Source organism: Myotis yumanensis, unplaced genomic scaffold, assembly GCF_028538775.1.
Source record: "Myotis yumanensis isolate MYYU_CA2020_CCGP unplaced genomic scaffold, mMyoYum1.0.hap1 SCAF_5, whole genome shotgun sequence".
Classification (NCBI taxonomy): domain Eukaryota; kingdom Metazoa; phylum Chordata; class Mammalia; order Chiroptera; family Vespertilionidae; genus Myotis; species Myotis yumanensis.
Window position 1 is genome coordinate 49700193 of NW_027223756.1, and position 17033 is coordinate 49717225.

At 37.2% G+C, this 17033-nt stretch overlaps 1 protein-coding gene across 7 annotated transcripts in view; it reads right to left on the reverse strand.

The window, feature by feature from the left end:
- Nucleotides 1-17033, reverse strand: part of INPP4B (inositol polyphosphate-4-phosphatase type II B) — a 593476-nt gene that overhangs the window by 49943 nt on the left and 526500 nt on the right. For all 7 annotated transcript variants that reach the window (XM_070415225.1, XM_070415230.1, XM_070415224.1 and 4 more), the window contains 2 exons: nt 16700-16812; nt 12965-13119 (listed from right to left, as the gene is read on the reverse strand). In XM_070415225.1, coding sequence (XP_070271326.1) covers nt 12965-13119; nt 16700-16812 — 268 coding nt within the window. The remainder of the gene's footprint in view (nt 1-12964; nt 13120-16699; nt 16813-17033) is intronic.

Sequence of the window (17033 nt, forward strand, 5' to 3'; positions counted from 1 at the left end):
CCTCGAGACAGCTGGGGCTGCAAGGGCCAAGCCCTTGCATGAATTTCGTGCATCGGGCTTCTAGTCCAGAATAAAATGAAGTAGTTTTTGTAGAAACAATTAATAGGGTTATGATTAACCAAGATCAACATACTGATCTGTGTTGTAGGAAGAAACAGAGCACAGAGGTAAGTCATCATTGTGCTGTAAATTGTCTTTGTGGTGGTAAGTAGACCCTTCAGGGAGACATGGATCCCTCCTGCACCCAAGGCAAAAAATAGAGCTAGCTAAGGAACTTGATATTTCACCCCATTTTCCCACCCTGGTACTAGGAAAAAGCAGATCCTAGGTAACTGCAGCTCTTCACTCATACCCTGTTCTCTGACTGATTGTCCAGTGGGGAACTGTAGTGAACTTGAACCAAACCAAATTGTCTGTTTCAACAATCTGTAAACTTTATCAAGACTTTGGGTTCTGGCTGAAACCGGTTTGGCTCAGTGGATAGAGCGTCAGCCTGCGGACTGAAGGGTCCCGGGTTCGATTCTGGTCAAGGGCATGTACCTGGGTTGCGGGCACATCCCCAGTGGGAGATGTGCAGGAGGCAGCTGATTGATGTTTCTCTCTCATCGATGTTTCTAACTCTCTATCTCTCTCCCTTCCTCTCTGTAAAAAATCAATAAAATATATTTAAAAAAAAAGACTTTGGGTTCTGGTTTAGTTAAGAATCAACCACAAATTGGTTCCAGAGCAGCTACATGCTATGTACATATGGCTAATGCTTGGTTTTGCACCTTCTATGATTTATCAATGAAAACATTTCACCATATCCCAAGAAACTGCCCCATAATATTTCTCTCTTAAATATTCATTTCTTTACTTATTTATATAAATCTTTAGTTGAAGAGCCCTTAAATTATCTATTAATCAGATGTCATTATGTAGAAGTATGTTCTATTATAAAACTCAGCCCCATTTATTTAAAAATTTTAAGTAACTGCTCTATTTATATATTAACACTTTAATTAATTAATTAATTAATTTTTGACACTATTACAGATGTCCCCTATTACACCCTTCGCCCTTCCCCCACCTCAAGCACAGAGAAGATATAATGTGGACTTCACACTTATTTAGGCCACCATACTCTGAGGGGTTAGGGTGGCAAGAATAAAAATATATACATTTCTATTTCAATGCAAAATATCAATTACCCCGCTAGACCCTGGGAGAAACCTTTGCTAGACAGCAGTGTATATGACAAAGGACTACATGTTTCAATTTATCATGCAGTGAGACAAAGTTCCAGGAACAAAGAGAAATATAGATCAAGAGAGGCAGCCTAGGCTCTTAGAAGCATGGAGGTGGAGTAAGGGCCTCACACCACTTCCCAGCTGTGAGGTCTTGAAGCAAGTCATTTAACCCCTCTGTGGCTGCTTCCTCTTTTTAAGACTAAATCCTTATGATTAAAGTAAATTTGGGGGAGATAATATTTGTCAAGTGTTTAGGAAAGTACCTGGCACATAGTAAGCATTACATAGTGGAAGGGAAGAAGGGAGGGACAAGTAGACCTTTGCCCTACTTTGCTTTTTATTCTGCATATTACATTTAGAACACGGTGTCCAATTTTATTTGTAACTGGAGGCCTGATGCACGAAATTCATGCACAGGTAGGCTCCCTAGGCCTGGCTGACGATCAGGGCTGATCGGGGCCCTCCGGCCGGGGCCTTCCCTTTTTCCACACCATCCCCTGGTGGTCAGTGCACATCATAGCAAGCGATCAAACTCCCGGTCTCCTGGTCAAACTCCCCAGGGGACACTTTCCACATTAGCATTTTATATATTTCACATCTTAAAGGGATTAAAACAAGCAGTACTTAGGCTGTGTAGCTCAGATGGTTAGAGAATCATCTGATAATGCCAAGGTTTTGGGTTCGATCCTCATCAATAAGTGGAACAACAAAACTTGATGTTTCTGTCTTTCTCTCTCTCCTTCATCTCTTTCTCTAAAAATCAATCTATATATATAAAAGCCTAAGTGAACATTATGACCTGTCAACCAATCACTATGACATGCACTGACCACCAGGGGACAGATGCTCAACACAGGTGGTCAGTGTGCTCCCACAGCCGACCTCCCATGGCCAGCCAACCTCCTGCAGTCCCTCCCCCTGGACTGGGTGAGACAGCCCTGATTGGCCCCAATTGCTGGCCAAGCTGAGGGATGCCACTCATGCATGAATTCGTGCACTGGGTTCTAGTTAATAAATAAAATAAAATAAAAATAAAGCAATTAAGCAGAACACAGAAACCATCTTTAAACACTGGCAGGCTGACTTAAGGAAAGAGATGCTGACTTCCACTATTTTGATCCACACACTTGAGTGCATTAATGACTAGAAGTTATAGGGTGACAGATTTCAGCTTAACATGAAGGTGAGTTTTATAAAATGCATAGCTGTCCAACCACAGAATGGGTTGATATGCAAGCTCCCTGCTATTGGACATGTACAAGTAAAGGTTACCTGACAATCTGTCAGGGATATTGTATAAAGAATCCCTGCCTTGTTTGGCAGGGTCACTAGATAATCTCTAAGGTCCTTTTCAAATCTGCAGCCTTAAAATATCATTAATATGAAAAGTCACAAGTGTGTAGAAATAGAAGTAGCTTGAAAACTGACTTTCAGGAGGATAACAATCAGGGCTCGAAAAACATTTTATTCTGTACCAAAAGCTTGTGGTCCTTTACAAACTCACAGAAAATAATGAGCAAAGCAATCAGTCTGGCATAGCTGGGGAAGCTGATATGTCAACTCACAGTTATTTTCTGTTTGTCTTATTTTAATGAGATAACACAAAGTTGGAATTTTCTTTCTTAATATTAAACTTACTGGCTGAAACAATAGTGTAAGAATAAGCATATTTCTCACATGCCCCAACAATGGGATCATGTTAATAAAGAGCAATTTATAAACAAGATCAGATTAGGTCTAAGAAAAACAAACATTAAAATTATATCTATAAGACACATATATTTTATATATAAAGAAACATATATAGTTATATATGCATATACAAATACACGTATATGTCATTTTGTTTTGCTTAGCATCTATAACTTTGGCCTCCAAAGTAAGACAAAAACAATGTTAAAAAGGTTCTTCAGAATTCATTTTTCCATTTAAGTTTGTTTGAATGATAAGTCTTGCAATGATGCCAAAGTCATTTTGTTAAAAAAAAGGGGGGGGGGCAGGGGTGGGAGAGGACAATGGGGGAAAAGGGAGACTTATGTAATACTTTCAACAATAAAGATTTGTTTCTAAAAAAGGTGGCTTTAGATTACTTCTTCAAACACCAAGATCTAACCCTGTTCCAGTAATTGTGTATAAATTCTCATGATGCTCAGAGAAGCATATCTGCTCACAGCAGAACCATTTCTGACTCAAGAAGGAAATGTCCGATTCCCCGCAGCTTGTCGGCTCCTTACCACCACGTTAGATTCAAGGAACAGAATCTTCAGTAGAAATGCTTTCCACAAAAACTAACTGAAGGGCTGTTATAAACTTAGGAGCAATATCTAGATTTAAAAAGAATTACTTTATTAGACATATCTTCATTAACATAAGATTCTGTGAGGTATTGGACCAGAAGATATCTGGCGTCCCTTTCAACACTCACTCAACAGGAAAACATATTTATAAACCACAAGTCTATATCTAATGGAAATGGGGACAACAATGTTAACTACACTTGTTCAGATTCTTTGATAAAACATTTGTCCTCAGTTGAGATACTATATTTTGCCCTTAGGTCTCTTGGTACCAGTGGAGGTATTAGAACACAAAATGATAATGATGCAAAAGGTTTCTTTTATATGTGAATAAGAACTCTGTTTTAACAGGGCCATGTCAAGAATGTCAGGTTGCCGTTTTCCTTAGTGGAGAAAATCAGTATCTATGGGGACTGCATACTACCTTCCTTGTAGCAACTTTCTCTCTTGTCTGCTGGAGGAACATTCAGTTCAGATGATCTGTACAAGCAGGAGGCTTGCCTCTGCTGGGGAGAGAGCCCTGCATGCCAGGAAGGCCGTCACCATCACCCTGGCCTGGAGAGCGGCCTTAAGGGACCATGAGAGTCAGGGATGAAAGTTGACACAGGCCTTTACCTCGTCAAACCTCATATTATTCAGAGAGCTGGTTTTCCCTTCCTTCCCTCCACACACAGGTCCAGATTTTTCCAAAATTCTTTTAGTTCTGCTCTTTTTTATGGACTGTGCCAAAATTAGTTAAGTCAAAATTTTGCTTCCATTACTAATCAACTCCAGGAGGAAATTAGTGGAGTTCAACTACATATTGGCAAAATGTGCTGATATTATTTAACATTTAGATGGAGGTGAGAATATTCAAAAGGTAGTTACTAACTTTCAAATCAAGCCTTAATTTTTGAAATACACACACATAAATTCACTTTCATTAGCATTAATATTTCAGCATCTCAAAATTCTTAAGGCTTTTTAAAATATCAAATATTCTTTTTCATCCCAGAATCCATACCGAGATTGTTAGTGTATCTTACTTTTGTTACTCAAGAAATGTGGGCAAAGGTGGCAAAATAAATAGAAACACATTTGTTATAAAACTATATGAAGCAGACTGTGAAGAAACATGACTTTCTTTTACCTTATCACAAATAGAAATGGGACACAGTTTCCAGTTTCCATTATGGTCTGAAATCATAACCTTGGTAATAGAAAGTTTTAATTTATAGAAGAACTTTAAGGATTGCATTTTGGGGAGGTTATAACTGACTACATGAATATCAAATCATATTATTTTCTAAAAATAGATGCATTAACCTCCTAAATACAGCCCAGTGATTTAGAGTTAATTTCTAATCATATACAATATCTATAATCTTTACAGGAACTACACAATTCATGAACAACTTTAACATTGTTAAAACACACAATAAAATTATACTTATATAGTCAAACCAGAGAGGATAAGAAAATAAACTAGCCAATGCCTTGGTTGCCTTTTGTCGTTATGACCATGATTTTATATATCATTGATTATCTTTTGAGAGAGAGAAATATTGATGTGAGACAGAAACATCCATCAACTGCCTCCTGCAAGTGCCCTGAATGAGGATGGAACCCAAAACCTGGGTATGTGCCCTGACCGGGAATTAACTGGTCATCTCTTGGTGTATGGGACCTCACTCCAACCAACTTAGCCACCCAGCCCGGGCAACCATGCAATATTTAATAATATATAGTTTGCATATGAGCAGTGAGATTTTCATGTTATAGAAAAAATTATGTTTTCGTGTGACTAGGAGTTGTAGGAGTTTTCAATAAATGTATCTATTTAAAGAGTAGCTGCTGTAAAATTGGTTCAGTCTTGTGAAGAGGAAGGCATTTCTCCCTCTTTTTCTGGCAAAAATAATATCTTTTGACAGCTCTAATATGCTTTTCTCTCATTGTTGTTCTAGTCTTTCCAAGAGAAAAAAAATCTTTATCACAAAAATCAAATAAAACTATCTGTGCTATACAAATTCCATCTCTGAATTTATGTTATGAAATTAAATTATGAAACAGAAACTGAATAGAAGATGATATCTATTGTATTTCTATTTTATGGAATGAAAGAGCGGTCAAGGTGATTTGCAAACTCTGAAGCACGAAAAATATGCCATTATTTTCTCAAATAGTTTGAGAAGATGGGCATCATTTGAAAACACATAAATTAAGATGTAGAGACTAGATTCTGTTTTCATTTTATAAAAATGATAAATCAGTATTGCCTAACTTGGTTTCTGAGTGCTAAGAGCAAATTTAGGAAGGGTCTTGAGCGAAGGACAGAGGGTGCTTTATGTAATTTAATTTTTAGTACTTAAATCCTGCTTTGTTTTCAAGAAGAATTTAAGTCAGTTTAAATGGATATATAATATTCAGTAAGATATCAAGAATGAAAAGTAAGAAACAATAAATGCAAGGGTTATGTTATAAAACAGGACTAAAAATGAGGTTACTATATATAGATACATGTTTTAAAGACCCATTAAAGAATGCAGTATATTTGAAGTAGATGGATCACAATATTGGCCCTAAGCTTTTCAATAGTCTCTGTAAGAAGGAAACTGCACAATGAAAACACACAATCACACACAGACAATCTCCACTAACCTATCCCCACTTCCGCACACATGCACCAGAGCTGTTCTGAAGAATTATAAGCAAGCCTAATATTACTGCTATGAAAATGAATAAAAAGAATCTTCACAAAGAGGGAAATTTACAAGGTAATGAAAATTGTCTGACAACATAGATCAGTGGTTCTCAACCTTCCTAATGCCGCAACCCTTTAATATAGTTCCTCATGTTGTGGTGACCTGCAATTTCATTGTTACAAATTGTACATAATTAAAGCATAGTGATTAATCACAAAAACAATATGTGCCAAGTTTCCATTCCAGGAGGTCTGGGATGAGGCCTGTGAACCTACATTTCTAGCCAGTCCTTAGGTAAGGCTGACGCTGCTGAGCTGAGAACTAGTGCACAGATACTAGCAATAATTGAAAGAGCTGTTTCTCTTACTTTCTTCATAGAGTTTGAGGATATCACAACAAGCCACGGTTTAGTAAAAACAATTGAACGAGAAGCCATTATGACAAAGGAGGTGGCAGCAATAATCACAATAAGAATAATGAGAATCCCCACCAAATAACATCAATAAATGCCGTAGCGGCATTTAATATTGACTGATCCCTGCTATGTAACGAGCTAAGGGTTCCATGATCATTATTGAATCCTCACCACAAAAAGTCTATGAGACAAGGATGTGATGCTGGTGAAATTAGCACAATGTTTATCAAGTAGCTGTCACACTTTATCATACTATATTCTGTTTCCAACTTCCTTTAGGTATTTTTCATTGTATAGACAAAAAAGCTAAGGGCTCTTAGAATTTCATTCCCACTGCTAAGAAGTGGAGAATCAGATAGTCTACTTCCAACATCCTTGCTCTTAACCATCACCCTGTACTCAGCCTACTATCCACTGAGCTAGATTAATCGTTAGATTTTATAGAATTCAAATCACTGCTTCCACACAAAACAATGCTGTGATACCCGGGAAGTGATTTGTTGCTACTAATAAACTACTAACTTTACAAATGACATGTTTTAGAAATGAAACTCTCAATGCCTGGAGTGATGTCATTCACAATTACATGAATTCTGAGAGGCTCAGTGAATGGAAGTGAATGGCTTATAATTGTGCATAATATATTTTTTCTTGGGACTTGAAACCATTATCCTTTGGGCATGAACTTACTAGTAGTACTCCGGGCATTCGAACTTTTCTGTCATCTGTGCTCTTCCAACCAAGAGAAAAGACTGCAATAGTTTAGCTGCTTTTCCATAAAAACTATTACCCTATTGCTTTTAATAGCAAAGTATCAGAAACAACCTAAAGTTCAATAGAAAAATTACATTCCATTCACATAAGGGAATACTATACAGCTGTTAAAAGGAGCAGAGATAATAAGTGTTTCAATATGGATTTTTAACCCCAGGTTTTCCCGATGTTGAAAGCCTGTGTTTGTGGCAGAAGTTAAATCTATTTATTTGAACTAGCTTCATTTTTATTTATATTTTATTTCATTGAATTGAATAAAAACATATACTCCATACAGTTATATGGCTAGGTCCTCAGTTCATAATTTCAGGAATGGAAAGAAATGACTTATTTGGAATGCTGCATATAAAGTTGGCAGCTGCTCTGGATGACATGCTTGATACTGGGTCTTCAGTTACTAATACTTAGAAAACAAATATTGTACACCAAATAACTTAGGGAGAAGAAATCAACCTCAAAACCACTACTTTTTAAATCATATGTTATTGATTTTTTAGGAAGAGGGGAAGGGAGAGAGAGAAAAACATCAACGTGAGAGTGAAACATGAATTGGCTGCCTTCTGCATGCCCCTTCTGGGGATCTAGTCTGCAACTCAGGCACTTGCCCTGACCAGGAATCGAACTGGCAACCTTCTAATCTGAAGAAGACCGTCTTCTTCCATTTCCGTCAAACAGACTGTAACTAGAGGCTAATGGCGGGAGTGTGCAGCTGCAAGGAAGTACTGGATGTGTAGGAAAATAGAGAATGAACATTTGAACACTGTACAAAGGGTAGATCCAGACTTCGACTTAAGGTAGGCCGTTTGTAGCCTGTTTTGCTTTTGTATCATAACTTCTCCAAAACTCTCACTTTCATCTGATGGAACTTTTGCTTCTTAAATGTGTCATAATTGAAAGATAACTTGATGTGTTTCATTCCAAGTGTCTATGTGTGAACAAAACTTCCTAGTATATAGAACCAAAACTTCATTCATTCATTTGTTCACTCATTCATAGTATACTTATTGAGAACCCACTATCACTAGGCATTGTTCTAGGTACGGCCTTACTGCAGAGCGCAAGGGAAAGTAGAAATATTGTTCCTCAGGGAGCTTATTCTGGCATGGGGTTTCTGAATAAGCAGGTAGACGAAGCCTCATTTCTTTTTATCAACAACGTTTTGCTCATCTACATATAACTTGAAACTTTTACAGCGATAAACACAATAAAATGAGAAAAGATAAGATGAGGAAAAAAATGAAAGTAAGAAAGCAGTGATATTATAACCTTGGTAAACTCTAAACGAATACAGACAAAATAGCCTGAAGGGTGGTTAGAATAATTCAAAGTTAAAATAAATTGCAACAGATATAAAATAAAATAAAAAACTTCATACTTTCAAAACCATGAAAATTAAACTCCTTTAAAACAGTGATCCTGATGTGCATTTTAAAGTCATTGGAGGGTGGGGCTCCCCACATGACGGAGAAGCTTTGCAAGTCCTTTCAGTGCACAGAACGATGCCCAACTGGCTGATCCATACCGGCCATGGCTAACCCAGTTTTTTGGTTGTAAAATAATATGACAAACATAAATGTATGCAGAAGATTACCTAAAGTTAGCACATCCATTTAGTTCTGGAAGTTGAAAGTTTGTTGCACGTTATTTTAATCACTCCTGTAAGATCAGTTATCTGTTGGTGGTTCATCTGTGGATCTCTTGTTAAGAGTTACTTGCTCCAATATGATTTCTAAAGAAGTGTATTCTTTGCAGTATCTTTTACCTTAGTGTTAGCTGAAGCAAAAACATCCTAAATGCGGTCAGTTTTTATGTAATTATTAGCTACCCTAAGATGACAGTGACTCCATTTGGACTTATTACTGTTATTTGTCACAGATATGAACTAAAGCAATGCGCAAACACACCACTGAAATTCGCAAGGGAAGAGATAACACTTAGTGATAATGGAAAAACTGTTCCTGCTGATGCTGTTCTGTGCAAACACCTCCCTTTCAAGTAGTCAAGAAATAACTGAAAGCTTCAATTACCCGTGTCTACAATGCTTATTATTCACTTTAATATTTGAAATAGGGGGTAATGTGAAAAAATAGCAGCTCTTCTCTGTCTAGTCCAATCAAACAAAAGCAAATAAAAATAAGCTGAAGTGGAAATAAGACTAAGGAAAGAAAAAATACATTTTTCTATTTCAACACAAAAGTGATACCAACAAAGAAGCCATGAGAAATAAAAACATAAAGCCTGTACTGATATCAACTGATGAAGGGTCACTCATTTATAAAGTAGAACATTAAATAAATTATGCTGCCCCAACATAAAAATGTCAGGTGCAACATGTTGAGAACATGACATTCAACAAGATAATAAAATTCAATAGGGCTGATGGGCCTTTTAGTCTCTCTCCTATGACTTAACTGTTTACTAAAATAGAATGATTAAAGCCCTGTATCTTAAGGGTGATAAATACGTTGTAGGCTGTAATGTTCCCTGATTAATTTTACTAATGACACATCAGCTATCTTAATTTTAAGCAGCCATTATAAAATGACAGATTGCAGTGTAATGTAGCTTGAGGAAAATAAAAGTTACAGACAACTAAGGAATATGGTGTCACATGTTACACTGTATAAACACATAATGCCAGACTTCCTACAAGAGAAATAACTGTACACCGGCATGTTCATTTTAATTTACTTTTTAGTGCCAATTACATTTCCCAACACAATTATTTTGGGATAAAACATGACATTTTACACTCTATTCAAATTTTGTATTTAATTCCAATTCTAATCATTTATTAATCAAATATACTTAAAAATTCCTATGAAGATGTTTTCTGCAAATGCACTGGGACAAGATGGCATTCACTGGAGAGTTCATAACTGAAAATTGAATGCTCGTACTGCATTCTCCCTTTCTTTAAGAAAAATATCTGCTGATTATGCAGCCACCATGTTATAAATTTCTGCTGTAGATGATTAAGGGAGAATTTGACAATATACATACTCCTCACAACTCAAAGAAAGGGAATGGAGACTAAGTTTATAGTCTTACCACAAAGCCATTAAACGCAGTTACTGAAGGGCATCAGGTTTTCAGTGAGGCCGACTTTACTCAGGTGGTTTCCAACCTGGCTCCATCCCAGAGGCTCACCTCCAGCACCCAGGTTTCCACCCTGGCTCCACCCCAGAGGCTCACCTCCAGCCCCCGGGGTTTCCACCCTGGCTCCATCCCAGAGGCTCACCTCCAGCCCCCGGGGTTTCAAATGGGCAATGAGGGTTGAGAATCATTGTTTCGGTCTGGCAATATAGGCAACTCCTAGGAGCTCCTTACAGAGTCAGATCTAGCCAGGAACCTTGCTAACTTTCTAATCTGAAGAAGACCGTCTTCTTCCATTTCCGTCAAACAGACTGTAACTAGAGGCTAATGGCGGGAGTGTGCAGCTGCAAGGAAGTACTGGATGTGTAGGAAAATAGAGAATGAACATTTGAACACTGTACAAAGGGTAGATCCAGACTTCGACTTAAGGTAGGCCGTTTGTAGCCTGTTTTGCTTTTGTATCATAACTTCTCCAAAACTCTCACTTTCATCTGATGGAACTTTTGCTTCTTAAATGTGTCATAATTGAAAGATAACTTGATGTGTTTCATTCCAAGTGTCTATGTGTGAACAAAACTTCCTAGTATATAGAACCAAAACTTCATTCATTCATTTGTTCACTCATTCATAGTATACTTATTGAGAACCCACTATCACTAGGCATTGTTCTAGGTACGGCCTTACTGCAGAGCGCAAGGGAAAGTAGAAATATTGTTCCTCAGGGAGCTTATTCTGGCATGGGGTTTCTGAATAAGCAGGTAGACGAAGCCTCATTTCTTTTTATCAACAACGTTTTGCTCATCTACATATAACTTGAAACTTTTACAGCGATAAACACAATAAAATGAGAAAAGATAAGATGAGGAAAAAAATGAAAGTAAGAAAGCAGTGATATTATAACCTTGGTAAACTCTAAACGAATACAGACAAAATAGCCTGAAGGGTGGTTAGAATAATTCAAAGTTAAAATAAATTGCAACAGATATAAAATAAAATAAAAAACTTCATACATTCAAAACCATGAAAATTAAACTCCTTTAAAACAGTGATCCTGATGTGCATTTTAAAGTCATTGGAGGGTGGGGCTCCCCACATGACGGAGAAGCTTTGCAAGTCCTCTCCCTTCCCAAACACCCTGGACACTGGGAAATACTGTCAAAATTAACCATTACTGCCCCCTTAAATAAAAAACAGTTTCCCCTTCAAGATAATTTATGTTGGTTGGATCACTTTAGTCCTTTGTTGTCTCTGGTCTATAATATCCTGTGTTTCTGCTCTTTCCTCCAGCCCTTTTGCTCATCCACAGTGACACGTTTATTCTTTTTATGCACCTTAGATGGTTTCATACTCTGATTCTGAATTTCTCCCATTAGCACTGGTAGATTATTTTTGAAAAGAGAGATTATTTTTGAAAGAAGTTTTTTTTTTTGTCAACCCAATGTGTTTCATATGGCTCAGATGTTCATGTCAGGCCTCTAAGATATCCTCCTACATCTATAAAAAAATTATGATAGAACTCCACCGAACAATGGAAATGCCCAGAGACATGGAATGGGGTAAAATCGAGGACTTCCGAAACCTCTCATTAGTGGGGGAAACATATAGGCACAGAAAGCGGCAAAGTCTCCACTGGAAGACTACAGCAGTTAAAAGAAAAGGGGAAGCTAATGACATGGCAGATCTGAAGCAGCCCTGTCCAGAGGATCACATGGCATTCCTTCCTGGGAACAAGGAGCCTGTCCCATGCTTCCTGGTGTGCTTCTGAATCAGTGTCTGCAGCAAAGAGACTATTTCGTTTAACTTTTTAATTAACGTGTGTCCTTGCTGACAGACATTGTGAATGGGGTACTTTTCCCTTCCCATTATGGCTTTGACTTTAGATTTAATTACTGTGGAAATGAATCAAGAAACATGACTTCAGGCACTGCATTTTAAATGCCAGCAGAGTAACAATGTGACTTCTCTATTTTAAAGTATCAGTGTCATCCCGTCTTAATGATAAGTGATATCAAAATAATTTTAGGAAGGAGCTACCAACCTGGAGACCCTGCAACCCATGGGAAGATCACCTGTTAGTTGTAATTTGGAAAGGTTTTCTTTGGATAATGACTTAGTTTTATTTTGTGTGTATTCATAACTACTCAGATATAAAGAAACTGTCCTCTTCAAGTGCTATATATGAAAAAAAAACAGAGCCTGTTCACTTAGGTTTAAATGAGTTGATGAGCTCGAACCTGCATGTATATTGTAAAAATTTAGCCAGATTCTCTTCTACTGCCTAAAATGAGTCTGGGGAATATTTAAAAGTATATTATCTTTCATGTCATGAGTGAAAAGCCATGGAAATGCCGTGAAGTTATTAAGTGGTTAGTTCTCCAGTAAAATATGCATTTGCAAAACAAACAAACAAACCAAAACAACAAAAACCTTAAAACGATTTTAAAAGAAAGGAAGTGAAAGACAAGTGGATACCTTCTCATGCAGTCCAGTGCTCGGATGAAGAAGTCCTTGTGCAGCTGGTGCTCGTCTCTCAGGATGGAGCACTGTTCAAGCGTCACTGACATCGATGTCCTGTCTTTGGCACTTTTACAACAGGTGAAACGAATACCATTTAGTTTGCGGCAAATCTGTAACACAGATGGATAAGCCCTTTATTGTTCATTGGCTGGTTACTCTAAGGCTGGGACTCCTAAACTCTTCTTGTCTCAACACACTAGATTTATGTTAATATGTGATAGTTGCAGTTGGTTGGGTCTGCCCTATTGAATATAAAACCACACCTGGTCGTTTCAAAAGCCAGTGGAACAGATTTTATGTAGTTCTTTGTATGGTGTGAGGCGTCGGACTGTTGAAACCACATGGGGTGGTCAATATCCAGCAGAGGCAGCAATGCTCCCTGGAAGGGGGCCCAGCTGCAGTGGATAACCCTAACGATCACAGCTTAGGAACAACACCTTAATTGTGAAGGGGCTCAGACACTTGGTTTGAATCCTAAATAACTAATGTTGTCTTACTTTTAAGCAACCTTTGCTATTCTTGGTTTTAATGTTAGAAAATTTCAAACATCTACATGGTACCAGCACAGCAGATGAGGGAACCACTAACCACTTATCAATACAACTAATAAGAATAAGGACACCCCCCCCCCCCCAAAAAAAAAAATAGCCACTGCTAATTGATTGCACATCTACTGTGTACTGGGTACCCTGATAATACATTTCATATAGGTTTGAAATTTAATTAACTGCACATGAACCCTGGAGGAAGGTATAATTATTCTCATTTTACAGGCAAGGACATCAAGGTATGGAGAGGTTCAGTAACTTGTGTACAACACTGTCCAGCCAGGATGCTAATGTAAGTCCACCTAACTCTAAGAATCAAGTCTTTAACTTCCATTCTATTCTGTTTTTATCTGTAATTCCTTCTTTTTGTGATTCTGCCATAAATCAGGAGAAGCAATAATCTCTTTTCTTATCACTTCATGGTTAACAGGTGAATCATCCCATTCTTTTCTCTTCCATATCCCTTGGTAGAGCCCTGATACCAGATACCAACAATCAACTTTAGCATCAACATGTAGTTAACATAAATCTGACATAATACAGGCCTGCTTTATTATCTGCTATCAAGGAGGCCTTAACAGTTGCCTGTTTTGAGAAGAGGATGTAATAATACAGTTTATCAAGGCTTTATACCATATTTTAATGGTGATTCTTAGCCTAGGATTTACCAGTCCTTATTATTTACCAGTACCTTATTTGGTACTTTCTCATTATTTCCAGTAGAAGTGACTAGAGAACTGTGAAAGCATGATTTCACCATACAATAATTTTCCATCTAGAGAATTCCAATCCATTCAAATAAATAGCATTGCAAAAATTTTAATATAAAATAACAAAGGTTGGACTATATTCATGGTAATAAAATATAAATCTTGCTATCTACTTATCAGATATGATTTTTTAAAAGAATGAATTTTCAAATACTATATTATCACTATTATTTGTGACATCCTACTGAGAATACTGAGTGTTTTAAATTTAAAATTGAAAGGAAGCAGGGCCATTTCATCAGAGTAGACAGGCTGCAGTTTTACACTTTTTAATTATATGAGGTTAATTTAACACATCTGATTGGCATTTGATCTTCAGATTCTCATTTTTTTAAATAAAAAATTTTGGTCTTCAGATTCTCATTTTTATTTTTTAAAATTTAGTTAAGATAAAACCAAAAGCTTTATCTTTTTCAATTAGAATGATAAAGCTTATCAAAAGCAGTATTTCATCAATAGATTTATAGAAGAGGAAAGGAAATAGAAGCAGAAGTAAAAGCTTTTTTGAAAATATCAAAAGGGATTTCTATATTTCTTCATTTTAAGAGTATTATCATGGGCCTTGGTTTACAGGATATTGAAACTGAGGTATCAGCCTACAGATATGCTATTAATAATCAAGTTAATATTCCCACAGACTGCTAAATTTCCACACTGTGCATATGTGTATTCATCAAGACAGGTACTTTCACACAATGGGAAGTTGTGAGTAAGCCACATTTGGCCAGTATATGCATTTTAGAACAGTATTTCAGAAATGAATGGAATTAATAGGAAAACTTTTTTATATATTCAAATGGGAAAGTACATATACTAAGAAAAAATATACATTTGTGTTTGCATGTGTGCATCCTTCACTTTCCTATTTACATAATTGCATGGTATGTATATAATGACATGTATCTGTCCCCAAGTTGCCAGATAGCCTTGGTAAATGATCAGACTTCCTTCAAGCTACCATGTTATTAGGGAAAGAGCAAAAATAACTCACAATCTGCCTTTGTGAAATTTTTGTGAGAATTAACAAGCATAGTAGTGTTTGAAGATATAAAGAGCAGCCACACTGGGGAAAGAACTATTAAAACAACCTTCCTGTAATGCACTATGGTGCTAAATGGGACCAGTGTAAATGAGCCGCCTGAAAGCCATTTTTCATATTGTTACCTTTGATGTTCTTCCCTGGGGCTCTAAGGGGGCATGAAGGGAAACTAAAGCTGCTTTCCTCTGCCTTGCTCTTGGTAAGTTATTTTATCTTTCAACTTATGGTAAATTATCCATTCCTTTTCCACAGGAGAGAGGAAATAATATTGGATTATAATGTAAGCAGTGACAGTAGGGGGAAAGGCTCTGTCTGAAACACTATTGATAGCGAATGAATAGAGTATGCTAGCAGTTGGGTTAACCTAACTCCAAATTACAAGAGTAATGCTGAGAATAACTACACACATGGAATTCATCATCGAGAGCTCCAAGGTTTGCTTTTCCTAATGAAAAGATCCATTCCTTAGGGTCTGAATGTTTAGCAAAACTTGTAAGTTTATCTGAGCTATGCCTGAAATGGTTGCCAGATAAGAGCTTGCAAACCACAGGCAAGATGCTCTTGCTCACTCTTGTAGAAATCTGGGGTGGGAAATCAGGAAGATCTTCTACCCTGAGGGTGCCATTAACTGAGAAAGAACCATACCATATATAGCTCATTACCCTGAGAGCAATCTGCCAGTAATACATTCTATGCCAATATCTAAATTAGCAAACACATTTACAAACTCATTAATTGAACAATATGTCCAGGAGCCTTACTGAGGCTGGAAGTCAGAGATCTGATAACTACATTCTGTTGAAATCATAAGTCTCTAGAGCATGAGATGGGCTGAAACATGCAACATCAAGAAAATTAAAGACACTTCCTTCTAATCTCCAAGTGTCAAACATATCCAAGATTTGTGAGAAAAGCCAATGAGAAGGATTCTTTCTCATTGAGTTTATCTTGTTCCAATTTGTGTTCTAGTCTACTGATTGTTAGGTGGCCCAGGAAAGCGGCGGGGAAACACCTGAATAAAAAGATGTCCCTCCCTCCCTGAAGTCGAGAAATTCACTGGCCCCACCTTTTGGGCCGGTGGGTCTCGCCCGAGAACGCAAATAAACTTCTCCTTTTTCTTTCTGATTCTCTCGATTCTCTTTCTTTTCCTCGCCGCCGCTTTCCTGGGTCACCTAACACTGATAGCACTATGACAATGCTTTATCTCCTAGACAATGGAAGATGACATCTGGTAACTCAGAGTGCAAATGTTGGCTCCTATCGAGTAGACACCCAATATTGATTGCTGGTCCTCACGGTGACAGTGAGTAAGGTCTAACAGGACAGTGCTTACCGTTGCAGCCAGCCACATGATTTCTACATTCTTTCTCTTTTTGGCTTGGATATTTTGATGGAGATTTTCTAATAATCCTTTTAAATCATTTTGTTCATGAAAATGTGAAATGTCTGAAAAAAAGGAGAAGAAAAAGAAACAGTATTAAGCTGCTCACAAAATTTTCCTCAATATATTTGCAAATGCAATTGATAACAACAAGTGTTATTTGGAGCAGACTATGTAAGGATAATCATACTTATTAATCCTCTAGTTTTATTCTTTACTTAGACACATGACTCGGTTTCCTCTATTCTGTATAATTGTGGTAATGTCAACTAGTCTCATATAATAC